This window comes from Conger conger, chromosome 1 (assembly GCF_963514075.1).
Source record: "Conger conger chromosome 1, fConCon1.1, whole genome shotgun sequence".
In the NCBI taxonomy this organism is placed as follows: domain Eukaryota; kingdom Metazoa; phylum Chordata; class Actinopteri; order Anguilliformes; family Congridae; genus Conger; species Conger conger.
Genome location: NC_083760.1, coordinates 53,539,675 through 53,562,288, shown reverse-complemented (window position 1 = coordinate 53,562,288; position 22,614 = coordinate 53,539,675). Strand labels below are relative to the sequence as shown.

The following is a 22,614-nucleotide window of genomic DNA, read 5'->3' as shown; positions in this document are numbered from 1 at the left end:
AACATTTTATTTAAATCCCTTACACATCACTGTGATTTGTATGAAAAGGTAGGTCTGATTTCATTATGCCACTGTAGATGGCCTCATTGACATTTTCATTGATAAAGCCATCATAGGGCAACTCCCTATTCCTACAACTTCCACTCTCAGAACCTGCCACTTCTTACTGTCCTTTGTCCATGCACAGAATTCAGGAAGATGGCTTTTAGTTTTTATGCTCCATGGTCCTGGAACCAGCTCCAGAAAGATATCAAACTGGATCACTTCATCCCTGTGGGTCATTTTAAAAGATTACTTCAGACTCTTAAAAACTGAAGTCTGCAGCTTTTTGTATTGAATTGAACATTATGTTGTCATCTCTGCTGGCTCCTCCCATGGCCAGGGCTCCCTTGTAAAAGTGATAACCAGATGAGTCCCATTGAGATTGTCAAATAAAGGCGAAACAAAAAGTAATGTTTCTGCGACTTATTCTCGACTGTTAATCTTACTATCTACTCTGTACTCTGGCCTGTTTCTGTTTTTCGACTTCTGATTCCTGAACGGTTCTGTACCTTTGCCTCTCTGGATTGCTACTTGTGTATGACCACCCCATTGCTTACCCCTGCTGTAACTGCTTGCTGGTGATTGTACTCTGCTTGTCTGCACTACGTATTAAAAACTCCTGTTCCGCCTGCCTCCGGGTTCCGCTTGGTTTCTCCATCCCACATTCTGACAGCTTGTGGTCAAGTGTGTGACTGTGCACTGCACCAGTGGAGCCGGTGGTAAGACTCCATAGCTCAACATGCGAACCAGAATGAAAAATATCATCAACATGCTGCACTTTGGAGGACATGCATGCTAGCCAGCACTGTATTCAAATGATGATGGACACAGTGATGATAATCAATTTGGCACTATTTACCAGTTAAGAGGAAAGAAGGATAACTTATTTTTACAAGTCAAAAGGTCATTTCCGTAACCTCTGGCGTTAATAAATATTGATAAAATAATGACCACTACTAATTGAGCGCAGAGGGTGATTTGCTGCAATGTTTATAAGTGACACTGGTGGTAAGTTCAATAGGTTTATTTAGGACTACAGACATATTTTGTATGATGTTGTACAATCTGGGGATGTTGGTTTTTATTTGAAGCAGCAGAAATTGCCCACAAAAGTTATATAATATTTAATGTGCACACAGTCAGTTAAGAAAATAGCATTATTATAAATTATAAATTTGTTTACAGCAAATGTTAAATAAATCATGAAAAAAGTGGTGAATGTAATGTACACAGTTCAAAATAGATTTTAAAGTTCTGAAGTGTGATTAAATTTGATCATGGTCAGCTTTTAAAAAATATTCTATCATTCATCATAGTTTATTTGTATAGCACATTTTCGAACACAAGGCAACTCAAAGCCCTTTACATAAGACATAGAAAGACATTCCATAAAAGTTGTTTTCTAATTTACTTTAATACCATCTTAATAACGTCAGAGTAGGTTACAATAGACACGTATGATTTTGCCTTTTGAGTAAGACTTTAATGAACAACTCCGAGACACTGCTGTGCAAATAATCTGTTATTGCCCTCCTTTATACTTCTTACTTTTTGATGAAACATGACATTTAGTATAGTGGGAGTGTTCTCAGTCATGCTGAATCTGCATACTTGCTTGGAATCAGAAATCCTGAGAGCCTGACTATTGTCAGCTGGTTTACAGAAACCTGTTTTTTTGTTCAGTTCATGGGGGTTCTATTACATTACATGCAGGATATTCACGGTCATAAGATAAACTTTGAAAATTTCAAATCAGTTTTTCCTGACAAATAAAACAAATCAAATATCCATCCATCCATCCATCCATTATCCTAACCCGCTTATCCTGAACAGGGTCGCAGGGGGACTGGAGCCTATCCCAGCATACATTGGGCGAAAGGCAGGAATACACCCTGGACAGGTCGCCAGTCCATTGAAGGGCGCACACACACCATTCACTCACGCACTCATACCTACGGGCAATTTAGACTCTCCAATCAGCCTAACCTGCATGTCTTTGGACGGTGGGAGGAAACCGGAGTACCTGGAGGAAACCCACGCAGACACGAGGAGAACATGCAAACTCCACACAGAGAGGCCCCAGCCGACGGGGATTTGAACCCAGGACCTCCTTGCTGTGAGGCGGCAGTGCTACCCACTGCACCATCCGTGCCGCCCAAATCAAATATGTAAAACATAATTGTCTGTCCCATCTGTTGATTCCTCTCTGACCACATATATGCTATCGGTTGTTTTCATCAGTTCTTTATTTGGATTTTAGGCAGAGCTCAAAGCTATCTAGCTGATGGAATTGCACTGCTTTTTTTAAATGAATTTTTTTTAATGCACGTAATTTGGGATTAGACACTTATGCATCGGTTCATTTCTCAAGGCTGTTTTTTTTTCAGAAGAAAATAGCCATTTCAGGAATTTCAGCAGCAATTGATAAAGATAATGGAAGACCTAATAATCAGCTGGACTTGAAACGACAACCTTTCCTGCTGTCACAGTAAACACATTCACAAAGCCACAAGCAATCCCACCTTACATATCAAGCCAATAATGACTGGAAAGAACACCAGATCCATAATCATACTACTACCAACAACAACAGTTCTGATATTTTCACTGAATATCTCTTGTGATCAAATAGTAGCAGCTCTGAAACCACCTCAGAACACCCTCTGGACAATGTATGGCAAATGCATATTTTACTTTTTACTACACTCTCAGCGAAAAGCACTCGGCTTGTAGTGCTTTATGGAACCCTATATCATAGGCGTGAACTCCCAGATAAACCATTTTGGCCAACAAAGCCTATGGAATCGTGGTTGTTTTGGAACCTTTTTTTCTGAGAGTACATGAATCTCCCGAGCACGCACCAAAAGTTCTCAACTCATTTTTCTACAATAAAAGCACTGTGGGTCATTATAACGTAGCATTTCGCTATCCGGGATTTCCGTCCTGAGAATCTTCGTTTGAATTCTGTCAAGGTTTTTGATGTAATTATACCATAATGCAACCTCTGCATCAAATAAATTTGTCCCGTTAGAAGTCACTGCATCCCAAGCAGTGTCAATAGTTTCCGTTCTTCACGTCAGGCTCCAAGAAAACAATATCTCTCGGCCCAACCCAGCAGCGTGAACACACGCCACAACAGAATTATGGCTATACAACTGTGGTCTACAACATCAGACGTTGGCAGCAGCCACAGAGGTTCACGTTGGAAACTCCCCTGTTTTCGACAATCGGCAATCCACGAATCATGCTTATGACTGTCAATTAATAAGAGATTGTATCGCCTGAGATATCCTTCCTCTTTTATTTGCCTTTCCTTACAGATCTCATGACCGCGTCTTTCGCAAGCACGCGCTGTGCATTTGGTGTGTGTTTTAAAGAACCAGGCAGAGCACCGGAGCCGAGGTGATATAAAACTGCGGTGGACGGAGACTGAAAACCTAATATATAGCTACTACAATCTGGAAAATTGCGCACCAGTCAGAATTAACAAAGCGAGCAAGGATGGCATCTCTAAGCCTGGGGCTGAATTTATCAAGAAAGAAGGGTGCAACAAGGACCGGTGGCGTTGAAAGAAAGAACCTAATTACAGTCTGCAGGTACAGAGAGCATGCGATTTAACAACTAACAAAAGATACATGTGTTTTATACAGGGATGCTCATGGAATAGGATGATACGGCATTTCAAAACGCTGCTCGTCGTTGCCTCTGGGTCTTTTGTCTCACTCACATAGCGAGCTAGCGAGCTGTAGACCTCTTAGCTTGCTTTAACTTATTTATTTGAAATACGTCTATAAAATATAAAAAATACAATAAAATAAAAGCACGAGGGACTCTAAAATGTACAATAGAGCACAATATTAGCTCCACATTTTTTCCACAACGTAGTCGTGATCTTGAATAACTCAGACAAATATTTAAACTACTCTATTTGCAAACGAATGGGAATTGCTCATACAGTCCTTTAACGAGCTATAATAACTGCTGTGAGCAATGAAGGGTGTGTTTTGATTTCAAATATTGTATTTGTGTGTCTTGTAGCCATGTCTACATCATGTTTAGCTACTCATCGTGAAATACACGGATATTTGTGAATTTAAATGTACATGTGTTTGTTACTGTGTGTTTGTAATACAATTTTGCCCAGCCTATCAGTATTTAGGACGTTATGTTAATAATTTTATTACACTTGGTATACATTTATATAGTCGCATTTGCTAGATGCAATGCAGCCATTCAAAGTAAAAAGAGATTATATTTAATCTTATCATTTGAAGTATATGAATATTTTATTAATATTAATATTGTTCATAACAAACGCTGAAGAACCAGAGGGGGCTCTTGCCAAACTGATTCTGTAGTTTTCTCAAGGAGACTTGTGCTTAACTTTATGTTTATATATTCTCATGAATAGGATTTAAAAAAATACATTTTCGCTAATATGTTTGTATGTTGTGAATGCTAAAATAGGCAATTCACAGGCCCCATTATCCCTGATTGTATTTCAAAATATGGCAAGTATACATACAAAATACGCAATTTAAGAGTCATCATTAGTAAAGCTTTAATTGACTAACTTGCCTGGTCTTTAGCCTGAGCAGACGAAAGAGATAATGGCAGGACTTAGTGCTCTCATCATTACTTGTGGGACCTTTCTCCAACTTGCGAGGGTAATTGAAAGAAGGCAGTTAAAGAGGAGGGAGTAAATCAGTAAGATGAATGCGATGGGACTCCATGTTTGTCACATCAGCCACCAGTGGGTGGACCAGAGGTTATGTCGTCACCCCTGTTTGAGTGCAAGTGAGCATCATGACTACAAGAAGTGGCAGACAGATGTTGACAAAACCATGGTTGAATAGCTTCGTTAATTTTATGTGCCAATTTTGGGTGGTGGAGCTATGCCGTTTCCTCAGTGCCTCTGTGGCCATTTTATGAGCTGGCTTTGATTTTTATAATTTAGACGTTTCTGCAGTATAACTGACCTAAATTCTTGCTTTTTATAATGTATTATTGCCTTCACCTGTACTAATTTCATTAATGGTACAGAGCTCATATTGTGTTGTACATCAGCACATCTGTTTGGCCCATTGGATAGTCATACAATTGTGTGCCTTTTAATGTGGCATCAAAGTACAGTACAGCAAAATTAGTAATTAATTTTCGTTTAGTGGGACAGTGTAATGGCCTGTGGACACAAATGAAATAGGGCTTATTGAATGGCAGTTATCAAACCTTAATTATTACCAGGAGTCCCATTTCATTTAGCATTTATTAATACCGTATTAATTATATTTGTTTGAGAAGGCCCTAGACATCCCTTCTCTGATATACTGTATTTCCATTCCATTGTTATTTGCACTGGCATTGAGTGAGGTTGCACAGGTGCGGCTGACCCCTCAATATATTCTTTGTGGGGCACTGCCCCTCAATAATCAGTACAATTTTCAGTGAAAGCTTATGTATGCATAGTCATTTTTATAATTAGAATTTGTAAAAAAATTTTGTAAATATTCCACAGCCTAAATACTACACATAGGCTAGTGATGTGCTTTAATAAATACACTTTCAGTTATCAGATATATGATAAATATATTTCAGACATATGCTCCTGGCAGTTTCAATACCTGTAGCCTAGTTTTAAATGAGGTGCACACTCAGTGAGCACTTTATTTGATGCGTTGTGTGTTCAGAAATGCTCTTCTGCATACCAATGTGTGGTTATTTGTGTTACTGTCATGTTCCTGTCAGCTTTAACCAGTCTAGCCCTTCTCCTCTGACCTCTCTCATTAACAAGGCATTTCAGCACACAAAACTTCTGCTAACTGGATGTTTTGGTTTTTCACACCATTATCTGTAAACTCTTGAGACCCAGGAGAGCAGCAGTTTCTGAGAAACTGATGGTTGATGTGAACATTAATTGAAGCTCCTGACAAGAGTTTATGCATTGCACTGCTGCCACACGATTGGCTAAGAAGATAATCACATGAATAAGTGGGTATACAGGTATACAGTACTAATAAAGTTCTCAGCGAGTGTATAAAACCTGCATTCAACAGAAATGGACACCATTCTCCAACAGCAGCTGGGGCCTGATTCACAAAGTAGGATTACTTGTAAGCCAGATAACTGTGCTGAGTAAAGCATGGACCCTACCTAAATCTGGAACATGGACTGAAGTGAAAAGAGCTGCTCCGGGTTTTACTTTGTACAGTTATCCAGCTAACTCAGTAATCCTTCTTTGTGGAACAGCCCCAACACCAAAGCTTACACTAATTGTGCTTTATGCAATTGAATATCAATTTAACAATTAATTAATTAATGTAACAATTACACTGTGCTAAACAATTTCAAAACAGCATACGGTTTAGACTCTTCCTTCTTCCATCGAGCAGACACGCACAGGCACCCAGTAATAATACAGCAACATTCATTTTGAAAACAGAAATTATAGCTACTTATGCCTGTCAACAGGACTGATTAAATCAGTTGCGTAAACATAATTTTGTATGGAAAATAAATTAATCTGTTCATTCATGTGAACTGAAAAAACAGACGTTTGCCCATTTTTAAGGTAGGCAAGCACTTTTATTTTGGGTAAAATCTGGAGATATTGTTGCTAACTGGCTGATTAGCTACTTTTAACATATGGTCGGACAAAGATGTTTTGCTCCTGTTTAGCTGCTAACGTATTTACCGCTGAATAAGCATGTAATATGAAACTTGGGCTTGGTCTGGTTGCATGCTAGTTTTATGTTTATGTGTGGAATTGATGTAGCAGTTGCATTCTGGAATGGGTCTCTCTGTTTCACTTAGGGGTTTATGACATGTCTGGCTAAGATTAGCAAATATATTTACTTAATGCTTTCAGTTTGTTTGCCAAATTGCTAACTCGGTATTTGGGAAACAAGGGTTTGTGGTGGTTTCCTAGTAACTAAGTCAGTGAGTCTGATGAGAGAGAAGCTGTTCTCTTTCACGCCATGTTCATTCAGCTGTTTCAGTAATGCTCATCACTTGTGCATATTTTCACCCATTTTATGAAAATAGTGAAATATGAAATAATTCCTTGTGTGATGTCTGTCGTTATAACAAAGCATGTAACAAAAAAAATGATTTGCTGTTCCAAATGTTTTTTTTAAATGTCTCCAAGCAATGTGAGTTATTTGTTGTTGCAGTCATTTTCCAAAGGTAACATGTTTGTAGCACAATTGTTGGGGTAAAAGCTGATTTGTGTTTTTTGCTGTAATTGCAAAGGCAGCTTACTGTTCCATGCTTTGAGGGAACAAAAGCAAAATATAAAAATGTCCACAGTGATTTCAGTGAATATGTAAAACAGGATGACCCAAACAACCTTTCTGCTAGTATAATTGAATTATTCTGAATACATTTCTGTGAACTCTACATCAGTTAATGTTTCATGCACTGCAATGTACAGCCTTTCTTTACCTCATTCATGGAACACAGTCAGCAGCCTTGTACCCCAACTCATCAGATCTCTCTTTGCTCACTGGAAACCGTATTTGTGTAGTTTAATCAATGGCGATGTTGCAATCTAAGCGTGCTGTCAGCATTTTGGTTTGGTTTGGTTTTGTCTGAGAAGCAATGCAGTGGTCAATGATGTATTTGAGAAAGCCTTGCGTAAAATAATGCATGCAATTGTATACGGAAATCTTGATACTGGAGGGGAGAATAGCAATTATTCAGTATCGATTCTGTGGCTATTTTGGGTCAGGGCAATGTACTGTATCGAGTCTCTCTGCTTTTTATTTCTTGGCAGTAATGATATGACAGCTGAAATGGCCATGTCTCGTGTTCTAATTGGAAAAATTGGCGTAAGCCTCTTACACAGTACATTTCCCAGAAATCCCTGGGAAAACCATAAACCTGGTTAGAATTTCCCCTGTACCTCTTAGGTTTTAGGAGACATGTTTATTTATTTAAAGATTTATTGCTAGATCATAACCAAGTTTGGTTCAGCAGGTCAGAGATTCTAAATTAAGTTGTCTTAGCTCCTATGGATAGTAAAATATCCATCAGTAGTATCTGTGCTTTTTATTGCCTTTGCATTGTTCACATTTTTCCATCATAAAAACTGTGAACCGTGTCGAGACTAATGTCACGATGCGATGCTTAAAGGGTTTTCTTTGAAGCCAATGCCAGCTCATCGCACAGCGGGCAGCCACTGTTCTGTAACTGAGGTATTGAACATCCTGGAGTCCCCTGGTGTCACCCTGCTAATTTCAGGCTCCCTGGGATTTAAAAGTGTTCAAACTGTTTTCTTCAGCCTTAGAGGAGACACCTGTTTCACCAAACTTGCGGCAACACATGCAGTGATAATGGTTTTGGCACTAAATGAAATGCAAAAATATAATCTCGTTGTGGAATAAAGGAAAGCAGACTGAATTTGGAAATGCTAACTGCAGCTTGTGGTTTGCTTAGTGACCTGTATATTGATATCCCTAGCAGGAGTGTCTAAACACAGTTAGTCAATTCACAGATAATGCATTGTATGAAGATACTTTTCTTCTTGATGTAACAGACCAATGATATCTAGAACATGTATTTGGAAATTTGAAAGATACATTTAGCATGAAAAAAATACTTAAAAAGGTGAAAGGAAATGTAGTGCATTCTATTGCTAGATGAAGGACTATATGTTTTCCAACTATATGGAAAACAAATGAGACTGATATGAATGACACTGAAACTGACCGATTCAACATTATTTGTACAAGCCAATACCAGTCAACCCCAAATATAGGGACATTGATGTCACTGTCTCTGGAGTAAGATAGTGTAGTTTACTGTTTGGGTTGCAAGCTAATTTAGTCATTTTTGACGGCAGTACTTAACCAAAATTGATGCAGTGAATATCCAGCTGTATAAATGGATTGTATAAGTTGTGTAAGCTCTGGATAAGAGCATCTGTTAAAATGCCAAAATGTATTCAAAGTTCAAACCGTATATGGCAAATCGTATATGGCAAGCCTTATCATGGACGTATAGTGATTATCTGGAGACAGCCTACATCATCAGCGGATTTCAATGTGTCACACAACACAACATCCCAGTGGTGATGTTACCGCAGGCATCCATCTTGCTTGATTTGGAAACATAATATGCACAGTGTGGTCAACCAGAAAGATCATAATATAAGCATGATATACACTCATCAAGCACTTTTTCAAGAACATTTTTACATTTTATTACACGTACTCATTCATGCGATTATCTAATCAGCCAATTGTGTGGCTGCAGTGCAATGCATACAATCATGTAGATACAGCTCACATCAACTATCAGGATGGGGAAGAAATGTGATCTAAGTGACTTTGACCGTGGAATGTTTGTTGGTGGCAGTGGTTTGAGTATCTCAGAAACTGCTGATTTCCTGATGCACACTAGTCTCTAGAGTTTGCAGAGAATGGTGCAAAAAACTAAAATCCAGTGAGCAGCAGTTCTGCGGACACAGAAACGTCTTGTCAATGAGAGATGTCAGAGGAGAATGGCCAGACTGGCCAAAGCTGACAGGACGGTGACAGTAACACAAATAACCACGCATTACAACAGTGGTATGCAGAAGAGCATCTCTGAAAAACACAATGCATCATAACTCTTAAGTGGATAGGCGACAGCAGTAGAAGATTAATAAGTCTAATAAATACCTAATAAAGTGCTCGGTGAGTGTACATACTCAGTCTTAATGGGCGTCCACATTTGTCATCAATCAAATCAACTTCCTGCCCTTCAAAAATACCCACCAAATGATTTGTATTGCTCGCATACATGTCATATCACAGCAGCTAGTTCTGCTTTAACTTCCATTTCATGGAATCTTTCAAGCCGCATGTTGAGAAAGACATTATGGCTCACATGCTCAAGTGAAAAATGAACTTGTAAATAAAAAACTTCCCAAGGCAAGTGTACAGCACATACCAAGCACACATTAAGTCAACTGACTTTACCAAGCAGATTTTTATTCAAATGCTCTCTCAAAGGTGTTTTATTTTTATAGAATCACCCTGCTGTGGGTGCCTTTGACAGAGTGCCGTTCTGATGACTTGGCCCTGCAGTACCGTGGGTTCAGTCGATGAGCCAGCTGCACATTGATTTCAGATCTCATGATAATGTGAACAGCCTATGTGAACTAGAGATGCTGTTTTAGTCTCATTATGCCCTTTCTCTTGCTCTCTGTTAATGCCGGAGGTTAAGATTACATTCACCTGCGGGCATTTTGCAGGTGCCGATAACCTTCATCTGTGTTTGATCATTTGTTGGCACCCCTAAAGCATTTTCTAATGAGGTATGGTTTAGCAATGCCTGTAACAAATATTGAGTTATAGTGCTTTGACGGATAGTCAACTGAACTGAATGAAAATCAGTTTACAGGAAGAGATGATTTCTAGTTGTTGTTGTTCTATATCTGGATAACAGTCACCGGGCTTTGGATAGCTGCCCGTGTCATCAGAACTACGTGGCTGTGTGTACGGTAACTATAACTTGTAATTGGATAAATGGTGATTGATAGTTCAGAACTTTCAGTCATTCACATCTGACTGCTACCCACCTTATTAAATCCTTTCCTTATTTCTAGTAAGGTGCACAGAACTACTTAACAGCTTCACCAAACGGTAGAGGCTAAACAGGCAAAGAATCCTGGTGTCACTCCATTGCTGCCTGTGCCAGGGATACATTATATTGGGACAGCCAACTCCGTGACATAAAGGAATTACACCTGCATATTCCCTTGTAATCAACCAGGCTAGCCTGAGCCACCTCAAATACGCTAGAATGTGCTGCTGTCACAAGAGTCCTTACAAATAGATGTAGGTTTTTCCTCCTGTTTTTCTGCAGTGTGCACTGTGCAGAATGTTCACACTAGCTAAAAGGTATAATACTTTGTCCATAATTTGGAAGAATTGTAAACATGTTAATGGTCATGTGACTGCCTTAAAGAGTATTCTTAGACAATCTTGGCTGTACTTGATGAAGTGTGACCTACAATAATATGTTTCTCCTGTGTAGGTCTGCACTGGGTAACCAGTATCTCATGCAGAAGGAGTACATTGAAAAATCATTAAAAATTCCTTTATATGTTCCCCATTCAGGCCCGAAATTATGGTCTTTGTGTTTCTGCAATGGCAAGGGACAGTTAAATGGCATTGTGAATAGCTAATCAGTAATGCTTCACTTGCACACAGGGAACAAAAGGTTCTTGAGAAAGTTCTGATAAAACCTCCAAGATAAAACGGTAGTAACTTTACATGAGCCAAAATGGTACTTTTTTTGATTGAGTTCTGTAGAATGTAATTTTTACCGAATACTGTGAGTTGGTCTATTAACTTCCCAGCGAGTGGGAGTAGAGGCTTTGTCACCACTGAGGGATAAACAGGCTGCTTTCAGAGAAGCCTCCCACACTGACAGCCATGAATCAAGTGTTTATTCCTCTAGCTGTGAGGAGTGTAAGTATAGTGCAGAATCAGCCCTGAGCATTAGAAACAGTTCATCCCAAGTTTCACTGTTCACTGCATCGTGGCGGAGAATGCAGTGCATCGTTGCTCATTTGGGTATTTTTTAAAGTTTAGTGCAAAGTCTGAAGAGCCAGCTCAGTGTAGAAATCGGTTGACTAAGGTGTATACTTGAATACTGTGTACAATGAAATGTGTGATTGAGAGTTTGCAGTGGCATTGTTAAATCATGTGGGTTTTGAAATGGACTTTCCTTTCATCATAGTCTCGGTTTCTTGTGTAGCTTTGAATAGCGTAGCCATTGAGAAGCACACAACATCCTTAAAGCTTTAAGAGCTTTAAGCAAACTGTTAGACAACAACACAAAGCCCAGCAAAGACAACAAGCTGAGAAAGACGACCGGTCTTCAGCTGTTTACATTTTTTCTTGTTTGTTCTTCCACAGGACCATGTCAACTGTTTGACTAACCTCATGCTATGTAGTATTTTTGTCTGTATTCTCCAGGCCAATAGGGTAGAACATGATATGGTACACAAGATCAGGGGTTTTCCCAGAAGACCGTTGTTTCTCTCCCGTATGGTCTTGTAAACAATACTGAAGCCATTTCAGCATCCTTATATAAAAAAAACTCAACCCTGCAGATTGATTGAATGAGTTCCACGAAACAGACAGTTTGATCAGTCATTTTTTTTCATTATCTGTTATTTTTCTGTAAATTGTTGTTATGTGTCTAAGCATTCATATCCTTTCACTAAAAGTTGTTTCTTTTAAAAGCATACTTGCATGTTTTTTCTAATAAAGCTGTGTCATGCCAACCAATATGAGTTGAGGAGAGGCCACATAGTAAACTGGGCTTTCGAAAAGGTGGCTGCAGGTGTGAATGCCCATTTAGACAGCTGAGCTGTGTCCTAAAACCAAAAGCTGTAATAAGATATCATGTCATAAATGTTTTATCGATGTTTGAGTGTGAATTTCTTTTAGCTGTATTAGCATTTAACACAGCTAACAGCTAACTGAGTTTAATACGTTTCAAAGCTGAGGGAACTTTGTCTGGTAATGCCATGTGTGCCTGCTGCTAGGTTGTTTTAGTTTTCCTTGGTATGAATTGTATTCAGGACTGATTTAATTATTAAAATTTTAATTACTGTGTTCCAGTCTGTCAGCACTGATAACACAATACCCATGGAGCCTTAAGCATGCTGAATGATTAAATTATAGGTATGATTTAACAAGATTACAAGGATGACTGGGGTCTTGCACTGAGAAGAGTACACAATGCCCTCTGACAGGATGCCATCAAATATATAGTACCCTGCTGTATATTGGAAGCCATGTGATGATACCAATGTATGTCACATAAACGTCATGCTTTCAGCATTTGCATGAACAGTTGCAACATGAATGCGACGGATGTCATTTCTGCATTACAGTCTGTGGTTTATTTCATTTTGCAGTTTCAAAAAGTGCAAAGATATGCAAGAAATTATCTGATTTACTGTAATCTTCTTTACGGTAATCTCATAGATTATAATCTCATAAATATTTTGGTTCATGGGTTGAGGATTAGCGAGCCTGCCTTGACACTAGAAGCTTACACAGTAATTCTTCTGTTTCAATGTTTGAAGAATTTTTCATTGTAGATGAAGGACCTTGTAGATGATATGTTCAAATTAAGCACCAGATTAAGCCCGTGGTCCGGAAATGAGTCCAACCATGCTGGTATTGACTGGGGCGGACAGCCCTGCACCTCTACACCTGCCTAGTGATTTAGAGAAGATACTTGGCTTGTGGCTCTAAACCTTTGTAGGTCGAGCAGGGTTCCGTGTCTTCCTGCCATGATGCTGTGGAATGCATGCTAATTGCCCTTGTGTCTCATTACTTTTAACCAACTGTTTATCTGTTTATAGAATAATTGAATAATTAACATACAGTATGTTTAACAACATGAGACATTTTTTTGCCTAGCAGCAAGTCTATTTTTACCTGTGGGATGACAGAATTTACAAATGTTTGCTTCTAACGGTTTGACTGGTTTAATTAATTTATAATACTTAAATAGAACTTAAACACTTTAATAAAGCTGTTGGAATGCTCAATTATACAATTTCAGAGGCAAGATGTGCTGCCCAATGCCTTGTGCTGTTTCGACCATTTGGCTGGCTCACATGTATTCAGCCCTTCCGATTCTCAGGAAGTGTATATAGGGCTGTAACCACAAACCATCTAACCACATTGGTAGAAGCGTGGGTACCTTGAATGGTTGAATGGACTTGAAAAAGTTTTAGTTGGTCTTCAACAGCAAAAGACAGGAAGCGTATAATTGTTTATTATTTCAATTGCTATTGTTTCCAAGATTATAGGTGTGTAAATCCACATCCTGCTAGTTCTTGTATGGTCCCAATTGAATCTGGCATTGAATCCGGAATCTGACTGTGGCTGGCAGCCCCACTGGGCACCACATAATATGCTCAGTGTTTCCCAAGGATGGGAGTGTTTCTGCAAACTGAGGTGGTTGACATCACATACTGTCCTGAATCATCAATAGAACTTGTGATAGGCATTGCAGTTTGAGCATGATTCTCTGACTAGAAAAATGGGGGAAAAGCATAAACACAGTGTTCTCAGAAAGAGCTTGGGAGCAAAGAATCCCAGTAAATACACAGTACAGCATATTAATCTGATGATGATTTGTTATTTAGCAGACGCTTTCATCTAAAGTGACTTTGTTAATTTGTTAATTTGTTAAGTTAATTTGACTAAACAGGGGACAATCCCCCCCTGGAGTAGTGCAGGGTTAAGGGCCTTGCTCAAGGAACTGAAGGCAAACAAGAACTTGAATACGCAATCCAACAGGTGTAAGGAATTGACTAACAAGACACTGATGAAACAATGATGACAAGCAAGGAGACACAAGGAGCGGGGATTGGGCATCCTCTGGTGGCTGGAACCGGAAACCGTGAAAGGACCCCTGAGGAATGGCACCCAACATTCCCCCAGGTTTATTAGGATGCCAGCGATGGAACTCTGAAAGATGGCATTTGCCGGGACCCAGGAACATTCCTCAGGGCCATATTTTTCCCAGTCCACCAGAAACTGAATGGACCGTCTCACCTGGTGACTGGAGAGGATCGAACAAACCATGTAAGCAGGCTGTCCCTCAATGATGCAGGGTGGTGCTGGTAGTCAGGGTGGTGAAACCATAGGGCTGGTAATTACGGGTTTGAGCTTGGACATGTAGGGTGATCCTTCATGGACCATGGTAGACCAAAGGTTTGAATTGATGAAGGATCTTAAATGGATGGAGGGGGGCAGTTTATGGGATTCCACTTGGAGGGGAAGATCATGGGCAGAGAGCCATACTTTCTGGCCTGATTGGAACAGGGGCCAATCCAACAAACGGGGGAGATGGAAGGAAAACTGACATTCAAAAGGAGACAAACCTGTGGAGGGGCACTGTAAGATGTTATGTGCATAGTCAACCTATGGCAAGAAGTTGCAATGGTTGTCTGGCATAATGCACCAGGAGAATGGTCTCCAAGTCCTGGTTCACCCCCTGTCTGGTTGTTAGACTGGGGTTGGAACCCAGAAGACAAGCTGGCAGAAGCACCTAAGATGGAACAGAAATCCAGAGGAAGCTGAGGACCCCAGTCCGACACAATATCCAGAGGCAGACAGAAAATGTTGGATGACAAGTTGTGCAGTTTCCCGAGCAGAGAGGCCGGGAGGGAAAGTGGGCAGCTTTGGAGAATATATCAATTATCACCAGGATGGTGATGAAACCCTGGGTTCAGACCAGGAAATGTGCAATCAGGGGCCAGTGGGGATAGGCAGGAGGATCTTGGGAACCTTATAATGGGCACAGGTAGAACGTACAGCTACAAACCTATGGGTGTCAGCCTCAGCCGGCCCCCCAAAATGCCTCCTAACAAAGTTACATAGTGCCCCGGGGTTTGGGCCCACTGGAGGACCTGAACAAACTGGGTGTTACTGGGACCTCCTCCAGGGTTGAGGGTTCCTGCTGCTGCACTCCCTTGACGACCTTTTCCATCCCACAAGAGATAGGGCCACAATCTGGGAGCTGGAGATGATGGTTTCAGGGCTCCTCTCCCTGTCTGCCTGGTTAAACTATCAAGAAAGAGCATCAGATTTAATACTGGCCATCAGTTGAAGCAAAAGGAAGATCAGTCCCCTCAAGCCAGTGTCTCCACTCTTCAAGTGTGGGCTTATTGGCCAAAAGCTCTCTGTTATCAGTGTCATAGTTTTGCTTGGCGAGTGTCAGTCATTGATGAAAGGTGCAAAAACTTTATTTATGGTCCTTGGGGGATCATTGGGACAGAACAGCCCCCACCCTAACATTACAGGTGTCAATTTAGTAAGGCCAAAGGCATGTCCTGGTACTTAGAGTGGCGATGGAGCATTGAGAGAGAAAACCCCGGCATTTTCCTGGGGTGGAATTCTGGCTTCAGATGCAGCAGCAGGAACTGAAGAAGCCAATGCTCCCTCCCCAGGAGGTTTGGAGCCAGTGGTGCGCTGCCCCCGCTGGGGACTGGAGTGTTTCTGAGACGGACTGGAGTAGACATTCGTGCCGGCTGAGGGTGCTGCCCTGGCTGGCGAGGGCATGGCTGATCTGATTTAACTCCGCTGGATCCATCTGACTGGCTCGGCTTTACTGAAAAGGTTCAGTGAGTGAATCCAGATGCGGGGAAACAGGAACACAGCGGCAGATGTAAGTAAATTCCAAAAAATCATAACATAAAAGCATAACATAAAACAACACGACAAACCAAAAGTTAGCATGGATCCATAGCTGAGAAAACAAGCTGGAAACTGAGTCACTGGAAACAAAGTAGCGAACATGGCACTCAGAAGGAGCAACAAGAAGATGGCTGGTGCTAGAGAAACAGAACTCTATGACTGAGCAAGGAACTGAAAGGATGCAATAACTTAAATATACAAGCCAACTGGTCCAAATAATGACCAACATGACACAGGTTTATTTATGTCAGAGGATGTACATACAGTGTACACTAAAATACACTAAAATTCCAAAGAATGACAAAACACCAGGTCAAGGACCAACCCATACATGTATTTGCAAACTTGATGTCAACCTGTTAACACAATTTGATAAAGATATTGACAGGCATTCAAATTCCACATGATATTTCCCAAAACTTTTCCCAAATGTCCTCAATGTCCCTAAATCTCTCCAAATACAAGACATCTGCATATCTTTTGTCCGGAGACATGAATGGTCAGGACTCAAACACAGAAGTTCAATGGTGTTAACATCTGGGCTTTAGCTGAGCCACTCAAGAACAGTCAGAGACTTGTCCTGAAGCCACTCCAACGTTGTCTTGGCTGTATGCTTTGGGTCACTGTCGTGCTGAAAGGTTAACTGTTGCATGCATCAGTTTAGGTTCTCTTCAAGGACCTCTCTGTGTTGAACTGGATTGATTATTCCAATTCTGACCAGTCTCCCTGTCCTTGCCGCTGAGAAGCACCCCCATATCATGATGCTGCTACCACCATGCTTCACCGTAGGGATGGTATTTGCCAGGTGATGAGCAGACATACTGCTTTGAGGTTTGCACAAAAAGTCTCATCAGACCAAATCATTTTTCCAAATACTCTCAGAGTCATATGCCCTTTAAAAGTGGCTTCTATCTAGCCACTCTACCATAAAGGCCTGATTGAGTGCTGCTGAAAAATGGCAATTTTATCAATTTAAAGCTAAAGGTACAATAGGTAATTTTGGACTTCTAATGGTCAGGAGAGCAATGGTAGCAACAACACCTTCAAACCAGAACACTGTTGGAACCAATTTTCAACCAATGAGCTTGAATTATTGTGTAGTTATACAATGTTTTGGTGCCGTGTCTTTTTCAATGACAGGAAGGGATTTGGTCTTGGTAACAATGTTTTAACACAAAAATCGTACCTATTGTACTTTTAAATCCACGACACAATAACAAAAAGTGAAGGGGTCTGAATACTTTCTGAAGCCACTGTATTATTGCAATCAGTTCATTATGGGGACCAAAGGCCCTTGTGAAAAAAAATCACGTGTTCAGAAAACACGTGTTCAAAAACCACATGTGAACATCCAACTTGTGTCATGTGAAAATGACTCAATATGACCAATTTCTTTTTAACGTGAATATTTTCATTTTCATTTTCATTCAAAATGTTACATTCAAAGGTCAAATTCAGCTTTTTACATGTGTAAAGGCAAATTTCTCTTGTGATTTTTTCACCAGGGCGGTGTAATGCAGCATCTATACTTCCAGGTGGTCTATGGGTTTTCCAGTGTGACCTCTGTGTGTGAAGATGATAGCAGGGTTTTCAGAGTTGGATGGATGGGCCAAATCCAAATGTGAACCCACCCTCCCCCCAACAAGGCAGCGACAGACTGTGAGCCAGGCAATGACGGCTGCTCTGGGTTTTACTGCCAGCCTTTGTCCTGGCTTGGCGCACTCAGGGGACCCCTCTACTGGGAAATGCTGCTGTGCCTGGCCCCCCGTCATTGAGATTTGATGGGTCGATCATTTAGCACACTCTGTGCTTTGCTTTTTATGGTGGGAGGTGATAATTTAACCGCCTTCCACCACCACATCTGTGGGGATTGTTTTTAAAGGGTATTCATCGTTTTCTTAATTTTGAAGCACTGTTTCAAAGTTGCGGTTCCTATTTAGATGTGTATTCGATGGCCCATTAATTCAAAGGGAATGGTACAATGTATTTCAGTGTCATTTGCAGTTCCATATTTTTATGGTTTGGCAGGACTGCTCTAAACAGGCTAGTTGTATTTCATTTTATTTTACTCTGGAACCACTGAGTTCTAGTTATTCAAGCCAGCAAATTGTGATTGACTGCCCAATCTTATGTTGACTTGTTATTAGGCAGCGAGACTGCTGGAAGCTCTTTCGCAATAGCTGCAATAATTCCTCGATTACACTGAAGTGTAGAATGATGCATTTATTATTCTTAAACCTGCTTCAATTTGAGAAGGAGCATAATCATGAGGGCTATTATCCTTGCTTTTATTTCATCAAGATTACATTTGTAGTTTTGGTACATAGTATTGATTTGTCTTTCCGTATAGCCAACAACCTTTTTCAATTACTGCTTTGTTTACCATTTTAATTGTATTGTACCAGTAGAATTATTCTTAGACAGGAATAAATATATTGGTGTAATAATATGGACTTCCTGTGTCCACCAAGGTGCAGAGTGTTGACCTGTCTCCCTCCATTGTTTACTGAAGAAATTGATGGACTTTGCTCATGGGTACAATGCTTGTGTCCCATTTGGGAATTGAACCTTTTGTAGTATTCCTAATGTTAGAACTGCCATTAATAGACCCTGACAAACATCTGTATCCAAACATATGCTCTAACATCTTCTAACATCTTCTAACATCTTCTAACATGCTCTAACATGTCTAATCAGGAACAATGTCTCTCTTTTGCAGGTTCTCTGTGAAGACACTCATTGACCGGTCCTGCTTTGAAACCATAGACGACTCCTCACCTGAGTTCATCAACTTCGTCTCAATACTAGAGCAGATACTCAGCCATCGACTCAAAGGCAAGAAGCCCCTTTCCTCTCACCATTCCTTTGGTGCAATGTTACATCACTCATTTCGGCCAGACAATGGGTGGCTGTTTTTCCACTTTCATTTGAAAGATTGGGGCATGAAAAGTTCAATTTTGAAAAGGGGGTAATCCATTCAGTGTAAATTGATTCAAGTACCAGTGATTCTGGACCTGACTGTATTTCAAAGTAGGAAGTCTAGGCAGTTTTCCATCTTTCTTTTGGTTAATGAGGAGGCATGAGAAAACCACATCAGGGAACAGGAATAAAGCAAAAGCAGTTTTCTATAGCAGCCAGGGCTGTTAGCTTTACTTCCTGAATGCCTGCCTGTGTGCTGGTTTTTGTCTCGATTTAATTGCCATGGTTCTTTAATTAGCTGTAGTATTCAGGCTTACTGAGCCCAGGCAAAGAAATGACAAATTGTCATCTGCAAAATTAAAGTCAAAAGGAGCAAGTGTGGGCATCAGTTTTCCCAAATTTTGAATCTGAGCCTGGGGACCTCGATCATACTAAGTGTTGGGACATTTTGGCTCCACTCACATGTGAACCTTAAATGCTCATTTACGGTTCAGTTCAAATCAATACAGTATGTGTGAGCCGGATAAAGTCTATGGACATGGGAACATTGTTAGATCATATTTTAATTTCCCGTGGCTACCTACAGTATGAATTTACAGTAGAGTGCCGGAGCCAACTCACACCATATTCAGGACATATTTGTGCTGTGGTGAGCATGACCTCAGTCCAAACCATGGCATTCAAATTAAATCAAGCTAACCAATTAACATAAACAGCCTGTCAACACATGTTCTGTTATTTCTCAATTAGAGAATAACAATATGAAATAATAATATGAAAAAAATGAATAATAGAAAAAATAATTTCTTGTGTGAAAGAACAACTGCATGTCCTGTCCTAGTTTTATTATACGCCATACGTCAGTCAGTAAGGATTATACTTGGGTGCTCAGTTGCCATTTATATTCCCTGATAGTGGTATGGAGATTAAATGTTTAGATTAAAAAGTTCAGATCACAGGTTTTTGACAGATTCTGGCAAAATCTGTTTTTACAGATTCTTCAGTTTAGATGAAAAGTTTTCAGTTTAATTTTGTTATGTTATTACATAACAGGTGAAATCACTGGGGAGTGTGGAAATCTGGTCACTGTAATTAAAAATGTGAAGAAAGTAGAAAAGGGTAAAAACAAATCCTGTTTAATCTTATTGACATGTAAAAAAAATATCATGCACAGTGAAAAACAGTGCAATGCAGTAAGGTGATTTAAAATGTCTTAATAAATGCAATATTCTCTGGACAACGCTTTAGGCTGTTTTGATCAAATAGAACATTCTGGCTGCTTACCAGGCTATGCTGTAGGCCAAGCAGCTCTTCTATCAGTATTTTGGTTCATTAATTGGACATATGGTCCTGTAATGTGTCCTCATTTGGGTCTGAGTCATATATGACTTTTGGCAATGTTATGCAACACACAACATGCCCCAAAGAATGTTCTGGTCATCTGAGGGCTGTTCCACCTGACATAGACAAACATCTGAAGTGCATTTTAAGCACTAAAAACTCCTCTCACTATCTGGCACCTGTCAAGGGATGGGATATATTAGGCAGTAAGTGAACAGTCAGTTCTTGAAGTTGATGTGCTGGAAGCTGGAAATGGGCAAGCGTAAGGATCTGAGCGACTTTGACAAGAGCCAAATTGTTATGGCTAGACGACTGAGTCAGAGCATCTAAAAAATGGTCAGAGTGCCCATGCTCACCCCTGTCCACCACCGAAAGCGCCTACAATGGGCATGTGAGCATCAGAACTGGACCATGGAGCAATGGAAGAAAGTGGCCTGGCCTGATGAATCATGTTTTCTTTTACATCATGTGGATGGCTGAGTGCTTGTGTGCAGTTTACCTGGGGAAGAGACGGCACCAGGATGCACTATGGGAAGAAGGCAAGCCAGGGGATGCTCTGGGCAATGTTCTGCTGGGAAACCCTGGGTCCTGGCATTCATGTGGATGTTACTTTGACACGTGCCACTTGACTAAACATTGTTGTGGACCAAGTACACCCCTTCATGCCAGCAGTATTCCCTGATGGCAGTGGCCTCTTCCAGCAGGATAATGTGTCCTGCCACACTGCAAAAATAGTTCAGGAATGGTTTGAGGAACTTGACAAAGATTTAAAGGTGTTGACTTGGCCTCCAAGTTCCCCAGATCTCAATTCGATTGAACATCTGTGGGAGGTGCTGGATCAACAAGTCCGACCTGTGGAGGCCCCACCTTGCAATTTACTTAAAGGATCTGTTGCTAATGTCTTGGTGCCAGATACCACAAGGCACCTTCAGAGGTCTTCTGGAGTCCATGCCTCAATGGGACAGAGCTGTGTTGGTGGCATGAGGGGGACCTACTCAACATTTTGTAGATTTTACTTTTTCTAATGCAATACTGGCAAAAATACATAAGACCCTCTTTCAGGAAACAATTTAAAGACAGCTTTACTACTATGAAACCAGGTTGTTCCTTCTTAAAACTGTTACTTTTTAATCAATATTTCACTCAAACCATTGGGCTAACTACTGTTCTTTGGGAAACAACATACAGTACTGAAAAGTCTTGACCTTGCTATCTCTGATGCTGGTCCTCTATTCAGATCCAGCTGTTAATCCAGGAATATCAGTGACTAAGAAGCATGTTTTGGGCCGCCAAATCTAAAAATCGGAAATTCAAAAAATCTGAAATGTTCAGGGAAATTAACAGAAATTAACAGAAATTAATCCTTCACAAAATCCTGAAAAACCTTTTATTTCAAGTAAAATTTGTATCATTGTGTGAACATTGTAACTTAATGTTTATCTTTTTACCCCTTTTACCTTTAATATTAGGTAAACTCTTGTTGAAAACAGTGGTGGATGCAGGCACGTCATGTTTTTCCCAGGTGTCTGATGGTTCCAACCTGCCCTGCTGCAGCGCCCACTCTATTGAGAGGATTTTATCCCAGCTGAATGATGTATGCGAGCCTCTCTGACTCACTACCAATCCATTACAGCGACAGGTTTCTTTTACAGCTCTACTCTGCCTGAAAATGGGTGGCGAGAGCATTAGAATCTCTCCTGCTCCCTGGTGGGTCAGATTAAGATCGTTAGTGCATGTGCTGTATGCAGTGTTCCTTCCTTATTGAACCTGGATGAATTTAGAACTGATGACCTGGATGCAGAGGTCTTTGAAAATAATCCCACAGAGCCAATCCAAAGATTCATTTCTTCATATGGATTTTTGAGTTTCTGCTACATAAACATTTGTTTATTGTGGGTTGGTTCTTTTTTGTCTATTGTATGTTGGTTATTCAGTTGTTTGTTGGTTATTCAGGTTATCCTCATAAATGATTGAATTCAGATTTTATTTAAATTCTGACCACCCTACTTATTGTTCCCATATTTTCAGGCAGCAGTGTATAAATGCGCTACATGTATGAACACCCAATTCAAGTGTTGCCAGTGCGTTGTGACCA

The 22,614-nt window shown here is 40.3% G+C and overlaps 1 protein-coding gene across 1 annotated transcript in view; it reads left to right on the top strand.

The window, feature by feature from the left end:
* Positions 1-3,543: 3,543 nt before the first annotated feature.
* The window catches only part of rundc3b (RUN domain containing 3b), a 49,110-nt gene continuing 30,039 nt past the window's right edge, over positions 3,544-22,614 (top strand). The window contains exons 1-2 of the mRNA XM_061260128.1: positions 3,544-3,638; positions 18,979-19,094. Coding sequence (XP_061116112.1) covers positions 3,544-3,638; positions 18,979-19,094 — 211 coding nt within the window. The remainder of the gene's footprint in view (positions 3,639-18,978; positions 19,095-22,614) is intronic.